The following is a 27627-nucleotide window of genomic DNA, read 5'->3' on the forward strand; positions in this document are numbered from 1 at the left end:
ATTTTATACCTGCAGAAAATGAGAGTGCATATGAGGAGGGGGAGGGGTACTCAGATTTCACCTGCCTTCCGAAATCCATCCCCCCCATGAATCCAGTTTATTGTAAGAAGCAGGCAAAAACAGAAAGGTGGCAAAAGACACACAAAAAACACAATACATATACAAATACACATATATACATAGAATGAAACAATGAATAAAACACAATACTTATGAAGTTAAATACAAAATTAAGGCATACAAAATCAAACACCCATTTGCATTCAATATTACATGTTCAGTACAGTTATTTCCCTTCCACATTGTAACTCACTTTCCACCACACTAATCACACCAAGAAACTCATGTTGGGCAGTGAACCTCAACGTACCTTCATTATTGCAACTTTGTTAAATATTCTTTTAACTTCTTCTTGAAAGTGTACTTTGCTTGTATCTTCTTAATAGACAGTAAATTCCACCCCGTAATAGCTCTATAAATTATTGAAGATTTGAAAGGATGAAGTTGTAGGTTTTGGAATTGCAAAAAAAAAAAAAAAAACGTTTAAAATAGCTTGTCTTATAGTATGATTATGTTTATTACTTATGTACACTATTTGGTCTCAAATGTACTTTGATTTTTTTTTTTTCCTTTTAACATGTTCCTGAAAAAAACGAGATGAAAATGCAATCTTTTTTTCAACAGAAAGCTATAACCGATTCTCATACATGGCGACGTTTGTGTACATTGAGCATCTTAGAGCCAATATGGCTGCCTTAATCCAAATGTGACAAGACTAGTGCTTGGATTACTTCTTTTAGTTTTTTTTTTTTTTTTTTTAGCATCTTCGTATCACAGCAAGGGTCTTTCACATTTTATTTGCTAAATTATCAGTATGTTTTGGCCATTTTTATCTGGAATCTAGAGCCACACCCAGTAATTTAGTCGTTTTTACATGTTGTACTGTTATTTCTGCCAACAATAGATCCAGTTGAGGGTCACCATCCAACATCACCATGGGTTTTGGTTTAGTAATAATTAGCACCAGGGGGCGGTCCTAAGCGTGTCTTGGGTTGGACTCCGCCGTTGCAAACTGCCTGTTCATTGGTCGAGTTGGGCAGCAGCTCGGCGAACAAGGAAGTCTCACTGGCTTACAATGGAGAGCTCCGAGCGATGGACGACTATCTTGTCCACTATCACCTCGACTTGTTGTCTAACAACTCAAGTCGCAAGTTGAGGTGACAGTGGACAAGATAGTCGTTCAATGCTGGACCTCTCCATCGCAAGCCGGCGAGACTTCCTTGTTCGCCGAGCTGCTGCCCCACTCGACCAATGAACAGGCAGTTTACAACGGCGGAGTCCAACCCAAGACACGCTTAGGACCGCCCCCTCATTTGCATAACATTTCGACTTGGCAGTACGGCCCCAAAACTGCCAAAATTAAAAATAAATCAATGACTAAATAAATACGACGAAATAAATAAGTAACTAAATGACTAAATAAATAAATAAAAAACTAAAGTGAAAATAAAAACGGATATAAAAAATATAATTAAAAACTTAAATACAAATGTATTTGTTTATTTATATTTTTACTCTTTTTATTTCCATGTATATTTATTTTGTTTGATATAATTTTCGAATTATTTTTTTATATTCATTTTTATTTTCACTTTTAGTTATTTATTTATTTAGTTAGTCATGTATTTATTTTTAATTTTTGGCAGTTTTGGTCCTCCGCACGTCAGTTATACAGTATTAATATTATTATTTTTTTATGCGTAGTGCCGCTGTTCCATCAGCTTCTCCTCCAAACAACTGATCACGATTGGGTCAACTTCCGGATCAAATTTGTTGGCAAACCAGTGACCATCGTCGAGGAGCCAACGAAGTTCCGCAATGCCGTAGACGCACACACTTCTCATGTGTGTGCCTGTGCAGGGCGGATACAAATCTCCTTCTAAATACGCCCATTTAACAAGTCGTGTCTTGCTCTTTAAGTCTGTAACGTCTGGTTCCGACCTGGGAATGTGCCCGGGCGCTCCTGGCATCCTGACCAGCGTGGCCCAAAAGTGTTCGTCTGGCGAGTAAGTGTCTGCTGACCATGCCAAAAAGTCCTTCACCGCTTTGTTGCCGCTGATGTAATTGACAAACTCCCGCGACAGGACAAAATATGCACTTCCGCTGAACATCGCGATTTCATGCGGAGGGGCGTCTTTGGCAATCGAGGTTTTGACGGGAAGACGGTGGTAGGAATGCACCGCATCCTTTAGCCTATGGTGAAAGCTAAAGCGTTTTTTCTTGAGTGTACTGGGGCGAACGGACTCGAGCATGTTCTTGCCGTTCAGCTGCCTCAGCTCCCTCACTAGTTCCGAGTTGGACCTGAGAGGGAAGTCCTGGCCGCAGAGATTGAGCACATACTTCCACTTGACCTCTGACCTCAGCAGGTCAGAGAGACAGTTGAGATCGGCATTCAGTCTGCTGATATGGGCGTAAATGACGGACTCCAGTCTTGATGCAATGAACACGTTCGGCAAACAACGGGCGAGGTTCTTCATGGCCTGAATAAACGGGCGAGAAGACTTCCGGTCATAGTGAATGCAGTAGATGTTGTGAGGCGCGTAGATGGCGTGAAGTATGTGCTCCACCATGGGCGCATTTTTATGCACCACCAGGGAGTACGCCAGCGGAAAGCTGCGCTCGACCTCTGATATCTGAACACGGCGGTAACGCCTCGTTTTCATCAAAGTCGTACAGTTGGCGGTCAGACTCGCCGTGTTTTCGTCATTCACGTCAACGAGCGCTTTTTGTCGGAACGCGAGGGCTTTGCCGATTTCCACGGGGTCAAGCTCATAGACAGCGGTGCAGTTGACGTCGTATGCGTGGCAGTGGATTCCAGATAGCCAGCCAGTGGTTTCATCATCGGGGTCACTGGCGATGCTCTCCCACGCCGTCATTTTGAGGTAGGCCAGTTTAAGCAAACACGCTGCCACCAGAGACACGAGAAACAGGAAGCACCTGCGTCTCAATCGATGGATGTAGAAGGTGTATCTTGGTTTCATCCTAGGAAAAAAAAAAAAAAAGACACACACATACAAGATAAGCATTTTATTTAGCTGTTCATGTTTGTATCTCGCTCTATATATATACTAGGGGTGGGAGAAAAAAAATCGATATCGCAATATATTGTTGCCCTCTCTGTTGCAATAAATTATCGATACACTGACAGTAGATATCAGGGCTGGGAATCTTTGACTGTCTCACGATTCGATTCGATTACGATTTTTGGGTCTACGATTCGATTCAGAATCGATTTTCGAGTCTCGGTTCAAACGATTTTGGATTCAAAGTTATTTGATTGACAAATGATTTCTGCTTCAATTTACAGATATGCACAACGTTGTCATGATCTACTCTCGTTTGCTTTGCAAGACAAAATGACAAATAGAGACATGAAAGTGTCTTTTTTTGTTGTTGTTTAAACATTTATTAATTTTGTATTGTAAGTGCCCTTTTCCACAAAAACAGCATGTGGGCTACAACTGCCTTTTCCCCTTCGTCTTCATTTCTAATTTAAATAAAATCGATTTTTGGATATTAAATATCGATTCGATTCGATGAATAAATGAGAATCTTGATTCTTTTATGAATCGATTTTTTTGGCACACCCCTAGTAGATATCGATGTAATGTGTCCAGTTGTGCAGTGTTATGTTATAAATGTTTATGCACTTTAATTTGTCTCACTTTACAATGTTTACAGTTAAAAGACTAAGAGGCAGTGAGGCACAATGCAGAACATAGTTTTGGCATTGAATAAATGCATAATTAGACATTTTCCTTTCTATGGGCATTTGCTGGCTTTTTCAGTCACATATCGTGATATATTGCAAAATTATTTTTTTGACAATATATCAAAAATCGGAGATATCGCGAGCCAAATATCGTCACAGTATCGAATCGTGGTTTAGCCGTACCGTCCCACCCCTAATATATACAATATACACACATGCACGTGCGCGCACACGCTTATCAGAGATTTGAATAGATAAATAGATATACGTGTTGCCGCATTACGTGTTTGTGGACATCACTAAAACCATCCTCCATGCTTTGGTGTTGACCAGAAAATAAGCTTGAAAATCGGTTGTGAAATGAGGAAGTTCTGACGCCCTATTTTGAATCAATGTTTCCTGTCACCAGCTTTGCTAAGCTGCTGTAACAATCGGCAGTGTGGCATGTCTGTTTTTGTAGAGATGGGTACTTTCTTCTTCCTTTTTTGGCGGGGAATGTTTTTGTTTTTTTTTGTTTTTTTTTGTTTTTTTTTTTGTATACCCTGAACAGCTATTGTAACGCACGGTGGCGTCAAGCCCACTCTTTTCTTTTTTTTTTGTTTCTTTTAAATAAACGTAATTTTTTTTTTTTTTTTGCTGTCCTGCTCAAGTGGCCCAACAAAATGCCATTGAACACCATGTGCGTAAAAAGTTCCTTCTTTTACTTTTCGAAGAAGCCACTCACAATTGAAGCTTCCTGATTGATGTATTGAAGCCAATAAAATTCAGCAAACATGGATATGCTGGTTGCAATGTAGATTTCTTTTTGAAAGACAAGCGTCGCCATAAAGCCTCAGAAATCGATGCTTTTGCTTTGTAGTCAACGCAAAGAGCCCAGAATGGAGCAAGTGTGCCAGTTCAGAGGAGGATCTCATTCTCCTAATCTGAGGCATGTGGCAAAAAAAGGAGAAAGAGGAAGAGGCCAATTATGGTTCTCAAGGGTCACCCAAATCCATAGAGAAATCCAACATAGTCGTGGAATTTCTAGGTTGGGATCGACTTAATTACCTCGAATGGATAAATATGCCACATGACAGGTCTCAGTCCCGGACAAACACATTTGTAAAATACTGAACAATAAAGTGAGTCGTGCACAGTTACCTTGAACGTCGTCTGTTGGTATGACAGCACACTGTGAGGCGAACCAGCGGGACAAATTCCCCATGTGTGAAGAAAGTTGAGACAGAACAGGGCGAGTGTGTGTCCCGTCTGCTATGTCTGCAGCTCCATCGTTGACTGGAGGCTGTTTAGGGCGGAGTGATGGGGGTAGGAGGGGAGGAGAAGGGAGTGTGGGTAGGTGGGGAAGGAGTCCCGGGAACAGTACGCCCACCGGCCCTCACAACCACAGAACACTGTAACACTATTACTACACATTCGCCACACGGTTTCTATCTAAGCTGGTGAGCGACCCGCATAAAGTAAGGCCCCACACCACATAGAAAACAGGGTTCAGTCATATGTGTTGGTTTTTTACGATGCATTTTTTGTTTGTTTGTTTGTTTGTGCTGCAATAATTTTTGGATTTTTTTTTTCAAGTCTTTTTTTTTTTTTAACTCTTTGACTGCCAAATACATCAAATAACGCTTAGTAAAATCACGATGTATGCCGCCATTTTTTTTTAATTATTATTTTTTTAATCAATGGCCAGTGCAACGTCTAAGTGCAGCACTACCTGGTCAATCAGTTGTGGAATCAAAAACACCCACTAACTATGGCCAGCAGATGGCAGCATTCCCTTTTCAATGGGATGCTGGTGTATGAAATTACAATGAAGCATGATGGAATCTGATGAAATAGAATGTTTTCAAGGGTGATGTGAATGATCAAAGCCTTTGTCAAATTAAACCTAATTCACAGAGCGTCACTCAAAAAAAAAAAAAACTAGTGTCAAAGTCACTGTTGTGGAGAAAATGTATCTTTTCACAAGAAGCTTATTTTCTCCTTTCTCGTTTCAATTTTCGCTAAATGTCATTCAAATTACGGAATAAGATAGACACATACTTTTTTTTTGTAATGAAAGAATGGAATGCGATCTTTCATTTGGTACCCACATTGTATATGTAGTAAAAGCACACAATATTCTTGTTTGCCTTTAAATTTGAGTTAAAATGCTCGAAATCGGCCCGCAATGTTTTTTTTGTTTAGTTTTTTTTAGAACGTGTGGCAGTAAAAGACTTAATATTTCATATGTTTATCCTAGTGCAAATTCATACAGGTATCTACTGATTAACCCTGCTAAAGTAAGCCTTCCATTACCTTCAACTGCACAATGTACACATTTATTATTTACACCACTGATCCAAGTGAGCATCATAGATACTGTCGAGGCAAGACCACAAAGCAGTAGGACAACCAAAGATGAGCTATATCCAAAATTCAGTTCACCGTTTATTAATTCTGCCCATTTGTTGCAGTTTTATCAAAGATGTCAGTTTTTAGTGCATCATTCTGTTTCAAATAATTTCGGTAGCTTATTTGGCTACATGAGAAGAAGTTGACCAAAAAACATATCCAAATAAACTGACAAAACTGAAAAAAACAGGAAACTGAGTCGCTCAAAGCCCTTGTGGATAAAAGGACATTGTTTTGCTCTGATGAAGCCTTTTTTTTTTTCTTTTTTTTTTTTGTGCTCAGGATCATAGCACCAAAAATACAATTTTTGGGGGAAAACCCCCCCAACATGCTTAAACTGTAAACACATTTTTTGGATTACCTCAAAGAGCTGATAACAAAACTGAAAAATTAAACAGACAAAATGGCAAACCCAAAACAGTGATAATAAATTGATGCCAAGAGATGAGGCCACAAATCAAAATTGATTCGGATTCAACAATAGACACCTCAAATCAAATCTTGGAGACAGTTGGAGAGGTTACCATTTTAATTCTGCATCACTCTGTGAAAACCTTTCCCAGTAGCCGTCGAGTACAGCATTTGGTATCAGTTCTTCATCAGCCAGCAAACGGACCGTCTTGATTTTCATGATATGTGTTTTGTCGCTTGGCACTGCAAGACACAAAAGATATCCACTCAATAAAATTACAAATTACAGTCATTGAAGATGTTCATAGAACCTGGCATACTTCACTGTTTGCTTTTTTTGACAGTTAGACAATTATTTTTGAGTTGCCGATAAGGAAGTCGCAAAGACAGGAAGTGAGTGGAGCAACCAATAAGTAACATGTCAGCATTAGTGAAAGCAGACCTGTGGTCAGTGCTTCCTGAGTAAAACTACTGTTGTCATGTTGAAGAGAGCATCTTGATGCAGCCCTCCGACCGAGGGGGTGAGACAATTTTTTTTCTGAGAACGTCACCTGGCAAATGAGAGGAAAAAATAAGAGAAACACTTTGTTTACACCACTTAGTTGTGAGAAAAAAAAAAAAAACATAAAAAAAAAACCCAATTAATTAAAGACTCCCAAATAGGACATGTGAAACCCCAAGGCTGATCAAATGACATTCAACAACACTGAGAAGCAGAAAGCCATTTGAAAGCCATCTACAGTGTTTCCAATTTCCTTAATGGGCTAGCAGGGCACAGAAGAGATCTTCAGCTTATGCTTTGCTGCACATCTTTGCCAAGATGGTGGTGCCACATGGGCAAAGGGTTGGACAAGTGCCACAATCGAGGTTCAAAATTAACATTTAACAACATAATAACACAATAACATCACAACACAGCAGTGATTCTCAAATAGTGGGGCGCGAGGCTTCGTCAAGGGGGGCGTGTTTGACCTCGGTGAACATGCTTTTTTATTTATTTATTTATTTATTTATTTATTTATTTTTACACTGCATTAGAATAAAGTGCAATTGCACCTCCACTACATTAGGGGGCAGTGGCGCTCTCATTGGCAGAGTGTGCGCAGGGGGCATTCGCTCGGTGGTGTAGGGGTTTTGTATGACTATGAAGTGTAGGCACCAAGCGTAGCAGACCCTCAAGTGACGCCATGAAAAAAATATTTAACAGGGATGAGAAGACAGGCGGAGAGAGACTGAGATAAGATGTTTTAAGTTAATGATAAGTTATCAAGAAAGCACTTTTCACAGGCCACATCAAATGGCAAATACTCTTTTAATGGAGACAAAATTATGAAATCAAATTTCCCACTGTGGTCATATGACCTCATTTAAGCAAGAAAATAGCACAAGTTACACACTCACGTTATCAGCCATGGTGTCTTTCTCTCTCATCTGAATTTCTGCAGGTATTATAGCATCTACTGATTCTACACTTGCTGTTCTGTCACTTTGGGTGGGATAGATGCTCAAATGGGACGGTGGCTGTTTATGGCAGTAAGTGGACGTTTCACCTGTTGGGGGAGAGCAAAGTCCAATCAGGTTGGAATTCACGCAAAACATGATTTTTTTTGCAATTGACCTTTTAATCAATTTTAACAAAACAAGCCTACTCAAACATATCTAACCCTACTATTTTTGTTTGTTATTGAGTGTTCAAGAGCATTAATACATTTGTTTCAAGCTAGATATTTTCAACACTTTAAATTGCTTATGCTTCATAAACATAACAGATGAAGTCGGGACATATTGTTTTGTGAAAATAAAATATTAAATATACTACATTTGGACATATGGTGTTTCTGCCCATATAGTAAAGTGACATTTTAGGTGTGTTTGATCATCACTCACCACAGTCTGCTTTATAGTCTGTCAAGTTTTCCTGCTCCGTCCCTGAAGAAGTCTTTAGTGGACTTATCTCCATCCTGTTTTTCTGCTCCTTGGTAACAGTTTCCAAAGCTAAATGATGTTTTTCCAAGCCTGCCACTGTCCCTCTGCTTTGGACAGGATCTATGCCATGTAATAGGCTTATAGAGTCGTCATCGGATGTCTCATACTCCTGATTGTGGCTGTCACTCTTTTCCCTTCAAAAGAAAAATGTATAATGTTAGCCTTTTCTGGAACAATTCTTGTTTGAGATCAGCTATTGAATATCCTTTTTTTTTTTTTTTTTTTTTTTTGCGGTCGCATTGTGGTAAGGTTAGCTGACTTGGTGAAAAGCCTGTCAATCACAGGCCACATATTGAGAAAAAAATAGACTACTGGTTGCGATTCAATCACAGGGTACATAATAGAAACAGACACACTCACATTCAAACGATCCCATCAGAGAAGTGAACCTACATCATCTGCACTGAAATCTGGCATAAGTACCATATCACCATCAGTGATGTTTCTAAATCTGACACTTATACAGGCTGCCTCGCGATTAGTGCTGTCACTTCACTATCAAATATTTTTTAGTAGGGATGTCCCGATCATACTTTTTTTTTTTTTTTTTTTTTGGACCCCAATCCGAGTTACCTCATTTTGAGATTTGCAGATTCAGAGTTCCGATCGGATACCTCGGCACATTATTTATTTATTTATTTATTTATTTATCTATTTATTTATTTATTTATTTATTTATTTATTTTTTAACAAAACTACCCCAACATCTTTTATATAGTGAGTGGACTGTTAAGTTAAACTAAGTAAACCATTTAAACCCCCTTTTTGGCACAGCAGTTTTCTTTCATGAAGGACTGCAGAAACTCAGTATATGCTGAAATCAGAGGATTTGGACAATTTAAAAATAAAAAATAAAAATGGCTCCAAACGGTCACTCGGTTATTAAAATAGTTGTCGATTAATTTCATAATCAATTAATTTTGACAGCTCTACTCACGATCAGCCGAATAACTAAAATGTTACATTTTGCTGATCAGTCACTGAAACATTACACTCACCCAAAGGCACAACAAATAGTGTTGACTGGGTCAAACATGTCCTGAGTTTCCATCTGCACTTTTTCCCCTGGAAAAGAAACATACTTAATTTTAGCTGAAAATAGATGTAGATTCGGTGGACTACTAAAACTGTCAATTATGGTTCTCACCATGTATAAAGTGTAGCTGAAAACATGATTGTAGATAATTGTTTAATATGCCAAGCAGCAATTACTAGTCCTTTTTTTTGTTTCCACTTTTATGCTTTAAATTCTGTGTGGATTGATTCACTGTGTAGGTTCGTAATTAGTAAAGCTTCAGCTTGACGCTCCAAACTCATTTCCGTGTTTCGTATCCGCGGCTTCGTCGTCTTGGTTTTGTTCACTTTCGTCAAAATAAAATCAAATGTACAAAAGTTCACAAATGAAATAGCGAAAGAGACGTAATTAAAGAGTTTATGAGAAGATTATGAGTTGAGATCGGGAGATTTAGGAGATCAAAAAACTGTGTCGCTCTACTTCATATTGCCTGACCTCATTACTTCTGTGTACCACACAGATTCCTCCGTCTCAAGCCAATACAATAGATCCTGAATAAACAATGCTGTGGCTTTTATCATAATAAACTCAAATCACCTTTATCCAAATATTACTTAACTCAAAATTAGAATTTAGGCTCCTACACACTTTGTTTAAATCATCACGAAAACCACATTATTAATGTGAGACATGTTTTAATTACAAACCTTCAATGACAATAAAACTACTCAAACGCTTGTAGTGAAATTCATCTAAATCGTAGCAGAATTGTATTTAACAAGAAACAATAAAGAAAACAAATATTCCGTGCTTATTGATATTCAGACTCTTCATCTGAATAAATAATTACATTATTGCAAAACCAACTTTCTCATAAAACAGATTTATTTATTTTTTTTGCAAACCAGCAAGGAAATAATTCCGTTCTATCTTTTGGTGGGGGAAAACAGAATCGTTTTAAAAGAATTAGTTTTAAAAGGAAGAAAATACTCAGTTGTGATGCCGACCTACCAAAGGGTCGACTGCTATAAAACAACAGACCCTGCTTATATAGATGAATAAAATATGTGAAGTTTACATATTCTCACACAGTTAGTATATAATTTCATGTTATGTATACATAGCTTTTGATTGTTCAATGTAACAAAAAAAAAAAAGAATGACGTTCTTAGTCCGAACCATAGTCATAAAAAAGAAAAACGTTTCATACCTACTATTTCTCCTCCGGTGTCAACAAGCAGTTTGCCTTTCGCTTTTGTTTTAGCCGCCCGCACTTTACGAGAACGTTTTTCAGAAATGCCGAATGCAGTTTCATCCTCCGTAGTTTCCAACGGGGGCTGCGCGCCATTTTTCAGAAGCAGCTCCACTATCTGTAGTGAAACCAAAACCAGCTCATGCATTTACTGGAAATGAAAAGTGTATCAAGTCTTTTTAAAGTACCATTTTATTGCCAAATGTGATGGCTTCATGCAAAGGTGTAACTTTCTTGCGTGTTCCAATGTTGACCAAAGCACCAGCGTTAATCAGACAAGAACAAGCCTCATACTGATCACGTAGAGCAGCTTCATGTAGGGCTGTTCGTCCTGGGAGTGGAAAACATACGCTATAACCGTGAGCAAGATAAAATGTAACAAAAAAATGGACTGCTTTAAACTGTCTAGACTTCACGTTGCGTCTTACCTGTATTGTCAGTCATGTTGACATCTGGTCTAAGCTTCAGGATGTCTTTCAGCAGCTGAACATCTCCACCAAGTACAGCTTTATGGAGCAAACTTTCACCAAAGCGATTCCTACGGTTCACAACTTCCAGAGTTCTACCTGCCATATCCGTGGATAGGGAAAAATAATCGTCAATGGTAATCATTCGCACCAGTAATATCGCTTCAGTATTCTACTGTTCAGGTAATTTCATATCACATACTCAAATAATTTGGAGAACTTTTATGCGATATGTAAATGCAGTACATGATCAGGGCAACTGAAATGAAGGAGCAGTGAATAATAGGGATGTAACGATAAGGGCAATATTGTGATATTAAAACTGCCACAATATCATCGTCGTCATGTTCACAATATATAAAAGGAACGCATCTCTTAAAAAAAAGTCAGGTTGATTGCAATTTGTGCAGTTCTAGCACCCTCTAGTGGCTAGTTTATTAGTGCAATTTAATTTTCATTAGGGATGTTTTGGCCTTCTATGTTTAAAATCTATGCTAATTATCAGATGAAGGGGAACCTAATTTGCTTGTGAAGCGATCAATGTGTGCTTGCATTAGCAAGTAAGTGCCTCAATATTTTTATTAGATTGTAATTGTGCTTTTTTTTTCGTTTGAGCTCTTTTTCTTTCTTTTTTTCTTCTTCTTTTTTTTTACATGATTGTGACCTTTTTTAAATATTGCCAACCCCCCCACAATATTGTGATAATTATCGTATCTCGACCTTCATATCCTGATAATATCGTATCGTGATGTTTCGATATCGTTACATCCCTAGTGAATAATATGCAAAACACTTTGCAAGACAATTTAGACCTGTCAAAGATGTCTTCGTTGCTGGGAGAATTTTCATATTAGCACTATCTTTTGTCTTTACATTCTCTTGCATTTTTCTGGAAAAACAAAACAAAACAAAAACATGATTTAATTTTTGAAAAGGGCAGATCATTCCTTGGCTTGATCTTGAGACATGACATGACTCTTGAGACAAATCCGTCATAATTGCCACCCCCCATAAAATGTCTAAAATTGACAAAAGACATTCCACTGACGATAAAAGCATCTAGCTTGCTTTTGTAGTCATGCTATCTTATGTTTTTGCAGTGCTTCAATCAATGCCAAACCTTTTCCACAGTATTGATCAATACACGTAATTTTTCAATTACAATACGTACAGGTTTCTCTATTTGATAGTAAAACAAGTTAGTTTTAGTTAACTACCAGGTTGATCTTATGTTAGTTTCGCTGCACGTCGGCTGGCATCTGTCTGTTACCTGGTTTCAAGATATTGACAAAATAAATGTGTTTAAAACATTTGCAATTTTAGCCACTTTTTTTTAACGTCCATCTGGATCTTTTGTTTCTGTCAGGAAACCGTGACGAATGAATGAAGATTTACAAGCGTATTCTTCCATCGAGCTGGAGCTGTGCAATTGTGTTATTATAAAAAAAAAATTAACCTATAAACTGCATTAGGGCAGGTAACATGGCAAAAAAATGCACCAGACAGTCAGAATTTTCAGATTTGTCCACCAAAAAATGTTACGTATATCACTACAATAGTCTGATAACGGTGATGTGGATATCAATTAAACTAACACCTTATACACATAATACATAATTATTTCCTCCCATTAAAAATCACTCATGTAAAGTGTTTTTGGCATTAAAAATGCCCATGTTGGACACTTTGAACTCAATATATTCCAATTTTTGTCAATTAGATTTTTCAAAATGGGTCTCATTTTGAGGGTTGGAGACTTAACGTCATTTTGTTTTTGTGGCAAAGGCAGGCCACCAAATGCAGCAACTTCACCCAAAGTTATAATAGCCTCTCCATTAAAAATGGCTATGTTGGACACTTTAAACAAATAATTAGAATTTTTGCTCGTCGGATTTTCCAAAATGGGTTTAATTTGAAAGCTAGCGATGTGTAGCTTGTGAAACAGGTGAGAAACTTAATTAAACCAGCGTTTACCTAGACAAAACTGAGAGCCGTAGAAGGCAAAACTGTGGAAACACTGCTATCTATCGGCGAGAAAGCTCAATTGCGATCTTTAGGTGTAATGCAAAGACTTCATCGTAGCTGTTTACATGTTCACTCATTTACAGTACTGTACTGGAAAGCTAGCTTGCTAGCCAAACATAAATTCGGCGATTTTCACTTGCTGTTATTAAACTTTCTTCTCGAGTAACCACCGTCTGAATGTGGAAAATCATCAGCTAAAAGTACCTGAGAAATACTCGACCTCCCTCTCACGAGTTGTCGACGTGAAACACTCCTAAAAGCGAGTGTATCGATAATATCCACTAGTAGGACAACGTTGCCATCCAGCGGCGCAAGAGGGACAAACAACCATTAACCCCAGGCAATAGTGTAAGAGTTGAACACAGCAGCAAGTCATACTGTAGTTTCATAATATGAACATACATAAATAAATAAATAAATAAATAAATAAATAAATAAATAAATAAATAAGAGAAAAGAGAGGAAAATTTGATTCTGCCTTGAAAGGGAGCGGGAAGAAGAAAATTTATTTAATCCCACCCCCGTCTCTAATCTATAAAAATACAAATATACAGTACTTCCTGCAAGTTACAGTATTTCTATCTTAAAAATGTTTATTTTTTATTTTTATCAATATATAGACAATATGATGGCATATCATTAACTGAATTATTAAGTGCTAATAATGGTGATGTGATCATAGGTAACAGATATCACATTCTTATGGTTCATACTGACAATGGTAATACATTATGTAGTCCAAGAATAAGACATAAACATACATATCAACTTTAGTAATAGACAATAACAACATGCTGTTTTTGTGGAAAAAGGCACTTACAATACAAAATCAATAAATGTTTAAAAAAAAAATACACTTCAATGTCTCTATTTGTCATTTTGTCTTGCAAAGCAGACTGGAGTATATCATGACAACGTTGTGCATATCTGTAAATTGAAGCAGAAATCATTTGTCAATCAAATAATTTCAAATCGAAAATCATTTGAATCGAGAATCTAAAGTTGATTCTGAATCGAATCGTAGACCCAAAAATCGTAATCGAATCGAATCGTAAGATTCCCAGCCCTAATATATATGTGTAGTTATTATTTTCATTTATATGTATTTTTTATAATACTAATTAATAATATATTAATAATTTTCGAATTACATTTTTTATCCGTCTTTATTTTCACTTTTAGTCATATTTATTTATTTATTTATTTATTTAATCATTTATTTATTTTGAATTTTTGGCATCTTTGGTCCTCCATAGCTTCAGCCGTGAGAGCCAACTGAGTCTATCAACTTATACGTCCGTGCCAACTGCCAACCATACAACATGGAGTGTGAAATTCGTTTTGGCTGCATGACTACAGTTAATCAACTTTTCAATCTCCGTTCCGACGCCGTCACGTCACAGGAGAAACTGCGTTGACGTGCCGGCGTGATTCGATAGGCTACAACCGGCAGAGAAGAGAACTGTCAAGTGAAGATGAGCGACACACAGAATGAAACGGGTCAAATGACACTTGCATTACTTTCTTTCCTTGCCGTGTTATTTATTGCTATTCTTTGAAAACCGCACCTTTGTTCGGAATACGCTCGTTCGACAATCTGTACAGATTGTTGATTTGACTGTGATAATCAGTCGTGAGAGAGAGAGAGAGAGAGAGAGAGAGAGAGAAAGAGAGAGTGGTGCAGTGAGGAGTCCTTACATGGGCCACGCCCACACTGGCGTCACCAAGGAAACGGGGCGTAGAGAAAGCGTCATTGAAGCAGGTGGGCGCCGTGATTGGCTCAGGCCTCGTATGATGTAGTAGCGTGCCATGGTTCCATGTGGGCTCTTTAATTGCAGAATCCGCTCAACTTGGATGTTAACTCATGTTGGGAGGCTCAAGTTCAGCCCACTCGCTCTCCCCTTGACGCGAGCAGCCTTTATCGCTAAATCTCTTCCCATTCCACCAATCTGCTGACGCTCACAGGTAGGTCACTCTTGTATAGATAGTATTTGTATTGGTATGTACTTGTGAGTTGAAGTAGGGTGTAATTATCTGAATAATAAAATTGCCTTTAAAGGGTGTTTTAAAATTCAATAACGTCACTAAAGTTAGTAGACTTTTATTGTAATAACAAAACATACATACATTTGTATGTAGCCAACATTAAAATAAATCTACTAAAAATCCCATTTGAAATCATCCCTAAAGGCTCATGCATTAAATTAATTACCAAATACTAAAATGAAGGACATTTTTGCTATAATTATAGTTAGTTTTAGTTTAGTTACTTTTGTAAACATAAAATGTAGTTTCAGTTAGTTTTCTTTTTTAAAAAGCATCTTCGTTTTTATTTTATTTCGTGAACAAAATAGTTTTTTTAATTTTAATGTCTTCGTTAGTTTTAGTTAACTAAACTAACCTTTAATAGCACCTGTTTTCCGATACCTCCCTTCTTACTTTGACCATCTCCAAACATTTTTGTTTTTATTTTATTTGAACTGAGTCAAATGCTATTTTTAGCATATGTCGCGGGCCACTGAAAAATGGACGGCGGGCCGCAAATGGCCCCCGGACCGTAGTTTGGACACCACTGAGTTACAGATTAAGATGTTTCTCAATTGTTTTTGTGTATGGAAAATTACACAAGATTTTTTTTTTTCTCATAGTGTTGTGGTTCTCCTCTTCTGGTATTCAACAGTCCTCTTCCACCATGCTGACCCATCTGTTCCGTATTCACGGACTTGTGGTGGCCTCCCATGCCTGGGAGGTCATCGTAGGCACCGTCACCCTCACGGTCTGTATGATGTCCATGAATATGTTCACTGGGAATGACCAAATCTGTGGTTGGAACTTTGACTGCCCCAAAACAGATGAGGTGAGTAAATGCGATGACGCAATCTACCTGAAAATATTAAACGGGGTTCCCCCCCAGGAAAATTGCTCTGTCTGGCGTCGAAAAAGCCGTTTGGTTTTTACAATTCATTGACAGGACCTGGGGGGGGTCGAAAAAAAATAGTAATAAAATGGTGGCAGAATCCCTGGGGCTCCAGACTGACTGAGTTATCTTTTATTATGTGACTTTATCTTTTATTATGAATTATGACATTTATTATCTTTTATCGTATATTATTATATTATTTTTGTTATAGCGTCGTGCTTGCGGTGATAAAGTGATGAGTTCTGTTGGTGTATTATGTTGTGATCAACCTTTTCAGGAGACCTCAAAAGCAGAATATTCATTGACTTTGCATTATCAAAGAACGAATAATTTGTAAAATAACACGCGTGTAGGGACCGACTATTATAGAATTTTGAAAAAAAATATTGACTAACCCGAAAAGGCTTAATGTAGAGTCATGCCTTTGTACCATCTCTGCACTGTATCATTATCATTATTATTATTTTTTTTTAGCACTGGTCAACTTTGTTTTGATTGATTTACATGTACATTCTTTTTAACAGGAAATTCTGAGCAGTGACATCATCATCCTGACCATCACCCGTTGCATTGCCATCGTCTATATTTACTTCCAATTCCAGAACTTAAGACAACTGGGATCCAAATATATTTTGGGTATGAATTGTTGATATTATACACGAGGGCTATTATTAAAATGTGTTCTGTATGTGATTTTTTTATTTTTTTTTGCCACATTCATTTTTTCCCCAGGCATTGCAGGGCTTTTCACAATTTTTTCCAGCTTTGTATTCAGCACAGTGGTCATTCACTTCCTTGATAAAGAGCTGACCGGCCTCAAGTAAGGATTTTTTTTCTTCTTCTTTTTTTTAATGTAGTATACAGTTATTACTACTATCTCCATTTGAGAAACTTTAATGGTTTATTATTTTTTCTGGCGTGTCTTCCAGTGAGGCTCTGCCTTTCTTTCTGCTGCTGATTGACCTCTCCAAAGCATGTGCTCTCGCCAAGTTTGCCCTTAGCTCCAGTTCTCAGGTACAAAACGTGTGTAGTAGATCCCTTAACTCATTCACTGCCATTGACGGAAAAAGACGCCAAATGATGCATTTTTGGGCTGGCAGTGAATGTGTTAATAAAATGAATAATTGATTGATTTTTTTGGATTTCAATGTTCCCTCAGGACGAAGTTAGGCAGAATATTGCTCGAGGTATGGCAGTACTGGGACCTACATTCACCTTAGATGCACTGGTGGAGTGCTTAGTGATCGGTGTGGGAACTATGTCAGGTACTGTTATTTTGACTTTACTCTCGGTTTGATTGAGTACAGAAAGCAAAATAAACTTAACTGATGACTTGAGATTGAGAGCTGGTGTTACAATAATTTGATTAGGAATCATCATTTGTGAGGTCACTGATGCTGTAGTAGTAGCGATACATTCGCCTGACTTGGATGCAGGCAGTGTGGGGTTTAGTTGCAAAAGATTGTTTGCAAAATGGTAAACTGAGTGCTCTGCGACTGACTGGCAATCAGTCTAGGTTGTTGTCTGCTTTTCACTTGACCTCAACTGTGACAGGGTCCAGCGCCCTGTGACCGTGAACAGGATAAGTGGTGTTGAAAATCTATGGATGAATGTTGATCTGCACTATATGGCCCAAAATTCATATCACTGAATCAATTACACCCCCTCATGGTAAACGGGATCTATTATGATGTAAAATTAAGGCTAAAAATATTTTTAAAATGAATATTTTCGGAATAGGTTATTTATATACTCCTTTATAAATTGATTGAATACATAATGATATAACAAACACAATTTATTGTGCAAATCTTAAGTCAGAATTATTAAATGTATGTACGTCTTAGTGCAAAATCGTGCAAACAAAAAAAAAGTACAGTTCATATTTGAATGAAATCAGTACAACTGGCTTCCAGTTTACTTTTCTATAATTCATTCAAATGATGGTGTCATGGATTTCTTGACCATTACCAATTCTGTAGTAAAGAAAACAATTCAATTTGATTGATCAGATCTTAGCCTTCAAAATTAACAAGTAGCAATACAATAACATAACGTTGCTGGTTGGACAGCTTAGTAATGGCCAGCCCATATTACTATTTTGTGCAATGTATTTATTCTACAAATGTATTCTCTGGCATGCTATTTTCTTATTTCCTGTATCCACTGTTACTGCTAAAACAATGTGAATTCCTCCAGTTGAAATAATAAAGGTTGTCATATTTAAAGTAAAGTAAATAAATTTAAATAAGTCTGTGTTGGGTGGTAATACACTATTAGATTCATAATGAGTCATTATATGTTATTTATTCTATGAATGTAAATTTTTTGAATGTCTAATCACTAAAATATGGTAAAAATAGTTTGTAACTTTGTATATTTCAGGTGTTCGACAGTTAGAAATAATGTGCTGCTTCGGCTGCATGTCCATTTTAGCCAACTATTTTGTATTCATGACATTCTTCCCTGCATGTGTGTCACTGGTGCTGGAGGTAAGAGTTCAGTTTATCTCAGTCGATTTTTATGTACTCAAAGAGTTTGCAGTTGTGTTCGTAATGCTTTGGTTTTCCTGCAGCTGTCTCGTGAGAGTCAGGAAGGCCATCCGATTTGGCAGCTGAGCCACTTCTCTCGGGTACTGGAGGAAGAGCAGGATAACAAACCAAATCCTGTCACCCAGAGAGTCAAAATGATTATGGTAATACATTTCGTACGTTCTTACTTGTGTTTATTTACTGTTTCCTTGCAGTTGGTTTCTTGTTTCCATTCTGAGAACGTGCTTGATGGGTTGTGCATCGCCTTTGTGTGCAGTCTCTGGGCCTTGTTATGGTTCATGCTCACAGTAGGTGGATTGCTGAGCCCCTGTTGTTCAATGCTACAGTGGGAATTCCACAGGGTGCCATTGATCAAGAACACCTGTCCCCAAGGAGGATCGAACCAGAGATACCGCTGTGGCATTTTTACCTCACCAGGTAAATGGACGCCAACAATCCATCTTCTTTCAAACAACACACCAGGACAAAAATCAATGTCCAACAAATGTTTCCCAACTTGGAAAAAGTCGACAACAGTGTTTCAATGGTGTGTATTGAAATTATTGGCAAACAACATCCGTGTCAGAATTAACGCATTTGCTCCCAATAACGTGTAAATCCGTTTTTTGTTTTTTTTGTTTTTTTTGTTTTTTTAAATGTTTTAAGTGTCCCAAAGACATATTTATGTTTTTTTGTGTGTGTTTTTTTTATGCTAGAGCATACAGAAGGCTTTGATGCAGCCTGTCAACTGCAAAGAACGGTTGCAGAAATGGTAGTTATTACACAAACGGCCAGCAGGTGGCAGCAGAGCAAAGGAGATCAACCAGGGCCATGTAGAAAAAAAGCTCAATTACTTCCAATTTTAAATAGATTGGGGGAAAATTTATGAAATTGCAAAACGGAAACAGATAGAATCATACTTTTTTTTCCTGATGAAAGAAGAGACTTTAATCTTTCTTTTGGTAGGTTCCATGCTTTTATAGCAATAGAACACAATATTCCGTGGGCCTTGCAAAATCAGTCAAAATCCAGTAAAACAGCAGGAACGGGGAGAACATGCAAACTCCACCCAGGAAGTCTGGACTCAAACCCGAGTCCTCAGAACTGGGAGGACGTGCTAACCAGTCATCCACCGTGCCACCCTGGACCAAACAAGTGGTCCAAATAACTTTTTCTGGTGTGAATGTATAAATCTCATTAAGTCTCCCATCCCTACAGATTCATTTGAATTTACTTGAATACCTTTTTTTATTTTCAAAATACATATAATAAAAAGTGTGACACTAAATGCTTTTGGTTGAAGCAATATTGAACTTTTTACCAATGTTTTCTTACAGAATGGTTACCATGGATATTGAGCAGGTGATCTGCCTGTCCTTGGCTCTGCTTCTGGCCATCAAGTACATCTTCTTTGAGCAAGTGGAGATGGAATCAACCCTATCAATAAGGAACCCCATCACGATGTCCACCCTGCCCCTGGCTCCACGACAGGCCACAGAGACTTGCTGCAGGAAGGCGCTTCATCTCCTGCAACCTCATGCACCCTCGCAAAGTCTGACTTCCACCACGGCTGGGGGACGGGAAGATATAAGTATGTCTGTGCTCAGTTACAGTCATTTAGCGCTCTTAGGGCTCTTAGGGATGTAACGATATCCAAACATCACGATACGATATTATCACGATATGAAACTCACGATACGATAATTATCACGATATTGTGGGGGGGTTGGTGATATTTAAAAAAAGATCACCATATGGTAAAAAAAAGAGCTCATACTAAAAAAAGCACAAGATTGTGCTTTTGTACATAACAGAAATGCATATAAACCACCTACAAGCTCTAATAACAATATTGAGGCACTTACTTGCTAATGCAAGCACACATTGATCACTTCACAAGCAAATTAGGTTCCCCTTCATCTGACAATTAGCATAGATTTTAAACATAGAAGGCCAAAACATCCCTCATAAGTAAATTGCACTAATAAACTAGCCACTAGAGGGTGCTAGAACTGCACAAATGGAACTCAACCTGACTTTTTTTTTTTTTAACAGATGTGGTCCTTTTAGACGACGACGATATTGTGGCAGTTTTAATATCACGATATTGCCCTTATCGTTACATCCCTAGCGCGGCGCTAACTGGTATAAATGGAGCAATCCGGGAGCGTGTAATCCACTAAGCACGCGCAGATGGGGAAATTCAGTGCTAACTGCGCTGTCAACCAGATTGCAACCCAAGAATGCTTCAAACACAATTTGAATTTACTTCTTCTCGTTGCTTTTTCGAGATGAGGTTATCCGGCCACTGCTGGGCCCTGTTAAAGATCCTGGGTCAAGTAATGTCTTCATTCTTGGTGAAGGAGAAGAGCTCAAATCTGAAATCACAGAACCGCACCTCCCTTTGAAGCCTCGAGGCATTGTTGAATGTGTGGCCATTCTCAGCAATCCGCAGGTAAGAAATCTGTGCTAAAGTTTCAAATGAAGTGTTGGTAAATCTTTTCAGCGTGGGGTAACTGTTAAATAAAAACAAATAAAAAAAAAAACAACCTGTACCTAAAAATTAACTGTATTGTACTTAAAAGTTAAAAGTGACTCGTACTTAACAAAAGTATTATTCTGGATTATATATATATATATATATATATATATATATATATATATATATATATATAAACTTTTCATAATGTTGGAAATGCACAACAAGTCGGCAGGATGAGAAGAGCCTTTTTATTTTTTTTTATTAAAAAATAAAATAAAAATAAATAAATAAATAAAAAAAAAAAAGGATGAGAAGAGCCGCTGGGACCAAAGACCATAACTTCTGTTTTCTTCTCATTGAAGTTCAAGAAATTTAAAGCCATCCAGGCTTTGATTTCTTCCAGACAGGACAAAAGAGGCCTCAATGAGAAAGCGTCCTTTTTACTAAGCGGGAAATAGATCTGACTGTCATCCGCATAAGCAGTGAAAAGAAATTCCATGTTTTCTAAGGATGGAGCGAAAGGGCAGTAAATATAATGAGAACAGAATGGGCCTCGATACAGATCCTTGTGGAACACCATATGACAGTGGGGCGGTGCGGGACTCGGAGCACCCAAGGCGAACACAGAATGTTCTGTCGGTTTACAGCAAGGGCCTCGTTTCCTGAGCGATGCTGAGGTGATGATGCTGGTCAACTCCAAACACATTCCTGCTTACAAACTGGAGGCCATCATGGAGAGGCCTGAGAGGGGTGTGGCCATACGGAGACAAATTATATCAGCAAAGCTTTCCTCTCCCTCTGCGCTCTCGTCATTGCCATTCACTGATTACGACTACTCCAAGGTGAGATCGCTCACATGCCACACAGTCAACACGAGTCCTCTTTACTGCAGGTTTTACAAAGCTGTGACCGTGTCCTGCAGGTTATGGGCACCTGCTGCGAGAATGTGATTGGCTATATGCCTGTGCCCGTGGGCGTGGCTGGGCCGCTACATCTGGACGGGAAGCAGTTCCAAGTTCCCATGGCAACGACGGAGGGATGCCTTGTGGCCAGCACCAATCGGGGATGTCGGGCAATTGCGGTAAATTTGGCGGTTTTTGAAAGTACCAGCACAAGGAGGGAGGGAAGGAGCCCCACATATTTTCATTTAGATTTTGTTGTGATTTGTGTGCTGGAAATACATAGAGGACTTGGGACACTGTCTGTATCGTAATTGTTTTATCTATTGCTCTTGCTTTCCATTTAAATGTGTTTATATTATTTTTAGTGTGGTTAAGAAACTTAAAAAAAGTGACACTTTTTCTTTTTTTAATGCATCTTTATAGGGGGTCAATTATTTGAGGAATTTCAATATTCGTGGGCTGGCCTCCATGAATAGCCAGGGTCCACTATATTTTAAGCTATACCACTATGTTAAAATATTGCAGATTTCACTTATTGATGGTGCTGTCTGGAAGTTTGCGATGGAGGGGTGGACGGATTATTGTAATTCAGAACCTGAGGTACAACTGTATATCTTTTGTGAGACCAGTTTGGAGACTTTTGATATAATTTGTACCTCATATGTATGTATATATATATATATATATATATATATATATATATATATATATATATATATATATATGAAGAGGTGACCTAAACACACACCCCCACACCCCCACACACACACACACACACCCATATGTATATATATATATATATATGTGTTCTGAGGTCTCCGGTTCGAGTCCAGGCTCGGACCTTCCTGGGTGGAGTTTGCATGTTCTCCCCGTGCCCGCGTGGGTCTTCTCCGGGTACTCCGGTCTCCTCCCACATTCCAAAGACATGCATGGCAGGTTAATTGGGCGCTCCGAATTGTCCCTAGGTGTGCGTGTGAGTATGGATGGTTGTTCGTCTCTGTGTGCCCTGCGATTGGTTGGCAACCAGTCCAGGGTGTCCCCCGCCTACTGCCCAGAGCCAGCTGAGATAGGCGCCAGCAGCCCCCGCGACCCTTGTGAGGAATAAGCGGTCAAGAAAATGGATGGATGGATATATATATATATATATATATATATATATATATATATATGTGTGTGTGTGTGTGTGTGTGTGTGTGTTTAGGTCACCTCTTCACGACAATCAACATGCATGGTTGGTTAATTGAACACTCAGTGTGAATGGTTGCTCGAAGCCAGCTGGGATAGGCTCCAGCACCCCCACGACCCTTATGAGGAATAAGCTCTTCAGAAAATGGATGAATGGATGCCTCTTCACATCATTATCATTTGAAGCATGAAAGAATAGAAGGGAGCCAGTTATTACTTTTGTATTATGTGTCTGTCTCTGACAGGCTCTGATTTTTTCAATCTGTAGCTTGGAGGCGGAGCCAGGAGTCGCATCCTGGCCGACAGCATGACCCGAGGACCCGTGGTGAGGCTTCCTTCTGCCTGCCGGGCTGCTGAAGTGAAAGCCTGGCTCGAGAGCAGAGATGGTTTCCAGGCCATCAAAGAAGCATTTGACAACACCAGCAGGTAAACTGAGCGTTATTGCCGACACGTACACACATGATCCATCCGCAAGTTGTGTTTTTTGTGATAAAGCACATCCGTGGGTGACATTTTGGCAGATTTGCTCGCCTCCAGAAGCTGCTTGTGTGTCTGGCTGGAAGAAATCTGTACATTCGTTTCCATTCGAAGACAGGGGATGCAATGGGAATGAACATGATCTCAAAGGTAAACTAGGAAATTTACGTGCGAGATTCATTATGTCAGTGTCAATCAAGTTTTGGCGCGACATCGTTTAAAGCGGTCTGGCATGGAAAAGTGTACCACACACTGAAATGTCGTTCCCTTTTGCAGGGGACAGACCAAGCTTTGAACAAACTTCAGCAACACTTTCCAGACCTGCAAGTTTTGTCTGTCAGTGGGAACTACTGTACAGATAAGAAACCGGCTGCAGTGAACTGGATAGAAGGCAGAGGAAAATCGGCAGTCTGTGAGGCTACCATCCCTGCTAACGTTGTCAGAGAGGTAAGTTTAAAGGCCCAGTATGCCGGTACACTTTAACATTTTACACTTTTACACTTTAACTTTCTCTCAGTCTACACATCTGGGTTTATGTTAATCTTTGGTGGTGATTTCGTCTTAAACCCCCACACCCCCAACCTGTATTTTGTCATTTTGTGTTTGTTTTGTAAACAGCGGGATGTTTCTATGGAAAGACGGTGTTTACACCCTCCAGCCAATCGCAGAGCACAAAAAAATAAATAAAAAAATAAAAAATAAAAAAAACAGCGAAAAAGCGTTATAGTGAGGGAACACTGTAAACCATAAGTGAAGGAAGGAATGCATCTAGAGGTCATTTCATTTCCACTAAATTTTATTTATTTATTTTTCATTTCCACTAAATAACTATACAGGACACACAGTGAGGATGTCATTGTGTATGTGTGAATGGTTGTGGGTAGAAAATAGATTTGTTGGTGCTTACTTAGGTTGACGACTGTATTGTAGGTTTTGAAGACCTCGACAGAAGCTCTGGTGGATGTGAACGTAAATAAAAACCTAATTGGATCGGCTATGGCTGGCAGCATTGGTGGATTTAATGCACATGCAGCAAACCTGGTATCGGCCATTTACATCGCCTGTGGACAGGTAAATAACAACATTCTATCACTCTCAGCTTATTTTAATTGCAATCCTAGCTTCATAGTGTACCTTTATGTGTGCACCCCAGGACCCCGCCCAGTCAGTGAGCAGCAGTAACTGCATCACCCTGATGGAGGTGGCAGGCCCGACAGGCGAAGACCTTTACATCAGCTGCACCATGCCCTCCATCGAGCTCGGCACTGTTGGGGGCGGAACCAACTTGCCTCCTCAACAAGCTTGCCTTCAGGTATGCTCGCGTGGCATTAGTATGATGTAGCTCAGACATGTTAAAAGTCCGGCCTTGGGGCCAAAAGCGGCCTGGGGTAAAATTGGATCCGCGCCGTAGCCTCTGTGATCAAATTAATAACCTCTAGCACGTAACCCTGTCCAGCAGCATTAAAAACAAACAAACAAACAAACAAACAACAACAAAAAACATACTAAATGCAATTTCACATGTATCCACAAGAGGGAAACAGCATCCCAGCTCCAAAGGGAAAGTTGACAGCTCGGAACGACAGTCTAGTCACTGGTCCTCAAGTATTTCTATCCGGCTTGTTTTCCATATCACAGGTGAAGATCGTTATCAGGCTTTATGCAGAGCTTTCTGGTTAGCTGTTGCTTGTGGGAGACATAGAAAACAGGCTGGAATAGGTACTCGACAACCAGGGTTGAGAACCACTGGTTAAAGGAAAGGAGGAGACTCTGAAATTTTGTTTGTGCGCGTGTCCACGGTCCAGATGTTGGGCGTACTGGGGGCCAGTGAGGCTTGTCCAGGGGAGAATGCCAGGCAGCTTGCCAAAGTCGTGTGTGCCACTGTGCTGGCTGGGGAACTGTCACTCATGTCTGCTCTGGCAGCTGGTCACCTGGTCAAGAGTCACATGGCACATAACAGGTCAGTGTTTGTGTGTGTGTGTGTGTGTGTATTATTGTTTAATATTGGTATATTGCTATTAGGGAAGTAACGATAAGGGCGATATCGTGATATTAAAACTGCCACAATATCGTCATCGTCATGTTCACAATATTTAAAAGGAACACATCTGTTAAAAAAAAGTCCAGTTGATTTCCATTTGTGCAGTTCTAGCACCCTCTAGTGGCTAGTTTATTAGTGCAATTTAATTTTCATTAGGGATGTTTTGGCCTTCTATGTTTAAAATCTATGCTAATTGTCAGATGAAGGGGAACCTAATTTGCTTGTGAAGCGATCAATGTGTGCTTGCATCAGCAAGTAAGTGCCTCAATATTGTTATTATAGATTGTAGGTGGTTTATATGCATTGCTGTTATGTACAAAAGCACAATATTGTGCTTTTTTTAGTATGAGCTCTTTTTTTTTTTTTACAATATTGTTGTCTTTTTTTACATATTGCCAACCCCCCGGCCCCCCCCCCACAATATCGTGATAATTATCGTATCATGACCTTCACATCGTGATAATATCGTATCGTGATGTTGGGATATCGTTACATCCCTAATTGCTATTGAGATTTAAACCATTTTAGTATTTAAAAAAAAAAATCTAATTCCACAGAAATAGCCAAAGGATGTCAGTTGAAAAGTGAAGACCTTGTTATAGTTGATTTGAGTGTGATTAGTTTTGGAAAGGACATCACAAGCCACTGAAATCATAAGCTTATTTTAAGATTGTGAATGAAAACTTGAATTCTGTCTTTAGATCCAAGGTGAAGCTCCAAGAGAATGTGGGAACCTGCACTAAGCAAGCCTCCTGAGAGCAAAAAGGCAGCATGGCTCCCCTCCGTGAGTCCTGCCACTGGCTAAGTCAGTTAGTTCAGGACCACATGGCGGACATGAGGGACTGAAATGAGTGCAGACTTAAAGTGCTTTGAAAACAACACAAGTATTTTTTTTTTTGTCTGAGAACACTGCTGTCGGTTTCTCTTCGACCATGAAATGTTTTTATTTTCATGTGAATTGAGGTCTTATAAAAATCTTACAACAAATGCACATGGTCAGCGTGCCCCTTCTTTCTTTGTTCCATCAACGTGAAGAGATACTGGTGGCCTTCAGATGACGGCAGCGGACCAACAACGTCAACGTGGTTGTGACCAAAACGGCTCTGTGGTTGAGGAAACCGGCCAATACACGTCCACGTAATTATACATATTGATCTTCTAGTACAGGGGGGTGGGGGGGGCCCGAGGGCCCGAGTCCTGCAGGTTTTGGAGGATTCCCTCTTCCAACACAAGCTGATTTCAATCAACAGGATCGTTATCAGGCTTAGGTAGAGGTGTGCAAAATTTCCGATTCTTAGATTATTCACGATTCGGCCGTGGAACAATCGAGAACGATTCACAAACGTCCAAATTCCGATTATATAAATATGCCAAGGGAAGCGAAACGAGCGAAAAGTACGCGGAACTGAAACGCAGTAGCGCGCGCGGTCTTCGGGACGCTTTTTGGGACGGACCGAGAGTACACATCCACAACTCACGCCTCGAGATTCAAAACAACAACAAGCATGGCTGAGCTGACCAACCCACCTCTTCGTGAGATCAGACCTGCTCCGAAAAGGCAAACAACTTCAGGCGGAAGTATCAGCTAGCTGGCTGCAGTGCGTCGGTTAGCGTTCTACAGGGCGCCGCGCAGTGATACGAACGAACGAACAGAAAAGTAGTGGCTGGCGGTAATGGCGTCTGACTTTATTCAGAAAAGAGTATTGTGGTGTAAATGTATCACGCTTTTGAAAACAAAAAGTTTTTAGAAGAAAAACGCTTTATTTCCGA

The 27627-nt window shown here is 39.1% G+C and overlaps 3 protein-coding genes across 4 annotated transcripts; 1 reads left to right on the forward strand and 2 right to left on the reverse strand.

The window, feature by feature from the left end:
- Positions 1-1377: 1377 nt before the first annotated feature.
- On the reverse strand, positions 1378-5047 carry gcnt4a (glucosaminyl (N-acetyl) transferase 4a). The gene is made up of 2 exons (XM_077522146.1): positions 4913-5047; positions 1378-3042 (listed from the first exon to the last, which is right to left on the reverse strand). Exon 2 carries the CDS (start codon positions 3039-3041, stop codon positions 1755-1757), a length of 1287 nt encoding a protein of 428 aa, XP_077378272.1. The 5' UTR covers position 3042; positions 4913-5047; the 3' UTR covers positions 1378-1754.
- A 1123-nt stretch (positions 5048-6170) lies between these two features.
- Positions 6171-13660, reverse strand: LOC144019224 (uncharacterized). 2 transcript variants are annotated; one of them, XM_077522148.1, is made up of 10 exons: positions 13524-13660; positions 12107-12183; positions 11256-11393; positions 11016-11158; positions 10786-10945; positions 9559-9625; positions 8462-8694; positions 7976-8124; positions 7017-7125; positions 6171-6817 (listed from the first exon to the last, which is right to left on the reverse strand). In XM_077522148.1, exons 2-10 carry the CDS (start codon positions 12177-12179, stop codon positions 6684-6686), a joined length of 1206 nt encoding a protein of 401 aa, XP_077378274.1. In that variant the 5' UTR covers positions 12180-12183; positions 13524-13660; the 3' UTR covers positions 6171-6683. The 2 variants fall into 2 exon arrangements, with proteins under 2 accessions (XP_077378274.1, XP_077378275.1); XM_077522149.1 differs by lacking the exon at positions 7017-7125.
- Positions 13661-14995: 1335 nt separating this feature from the next.
- hmgcra (3-hydroxy-3-methylglutaryl-CoA reductase a) lies at positions 14996-26828 on the forward strand. Its single transcript, XM_077521592.1, has 21 exons — positions 14996-15081; positions 15158-15284; positions 15968-16176; positions 16764-16875; positions 16972-17059; positions 17169-17253; positions 17399-17504; positions 18625-18731; positions 18815-18934; positions 19048-19208; positions 20108-20361; positions 21062-21225; positions 21900-22094; positions 22175-22333; positions 23608-23765; positions 23861-23966; positions 24093-24263; positions 24747-24887; positions 24970-25128; positions 25622-25776; positions 26559-26828. Exons 3-21 carry the CDS (start codon positions 16012-16014, stop codon positions 26611-26613), a joined length of 2661 nt encoding a protein of 886 aa, XP_077377718.1. The 5' UTR covers positions 14996-15081; positions 15158-15284; positions 15968-16011; the 3' UTR covers positions 26614-26828.
- Positions 26829-27627: the final 799 nt, after the last annotated feature.

Source organism: Festucalex cinctus, chromosome 5 (assembly GCF_051991245.1).
Source record: "Festucalex cinctus isolate MCC-2025b chromosome 5, RoL_Fcin_1.0, whole genome shotgun sequence".
In the NCBI taxonomy this organism is placed as follows: Eukaryota; Metazoa; Chordata; class Actinopteri; order Syngnathiformes; family Syngnathidae; genus Festucalex; species Festucalex cinctus.

Bases quoted from the DNA above. Each gene is read 5' to 3' on its own strand.
- gcnt4a (XM_077522146.1), bottom strand. From the start codon at position 3,041: ATGAAACCAAGATACACCTTCTACATCCATCGATTGAGACGCAGGTGC.
- LOC144019224 (XM_077522148.1), bottom strand. From the start codon at position 12,179: ATGCAAGAGAATGTAAAGACAAAAGATAGTGCTAATATGAAAATTCTC. The intron at 8,695-9,558 runs GTGAGTGTAATG...TTTCTTTTGAAG, and splicing joins ACTATTTGTTGTGCCTTTGG to GGAAAAGAGTGACAGCCACA. The intron at 8,125-8,461 runs GTGAGTGATGAT...CTCCCCCAACAG, and splicing joins AGACTATAAAGCAGACTGTG to GTGAAACGTCCACTTACTGC.
- hmgcra (XM_077521592.1), top strand. From the start codon at position 16,012: ATGCTGACCCATCTGTTCCGTATTCACGGACTTGTGGTGGCCTCCCAT. The intron at 22,095-22,174 runs GTGAGATCGCTC...CGTGTCCTGCAG, and splicing joins CTGATTACGACTACTCCAAG to GTTATGGGCACCTGCTGCGA. The intron at 24,264-24,746 runs GTAAGTTTAAAG...ACTGTATTGTAG, and splicing joins CTGCTAACGTTGTCAGAGAG to GTTTTGAAGACCTCGACAGA.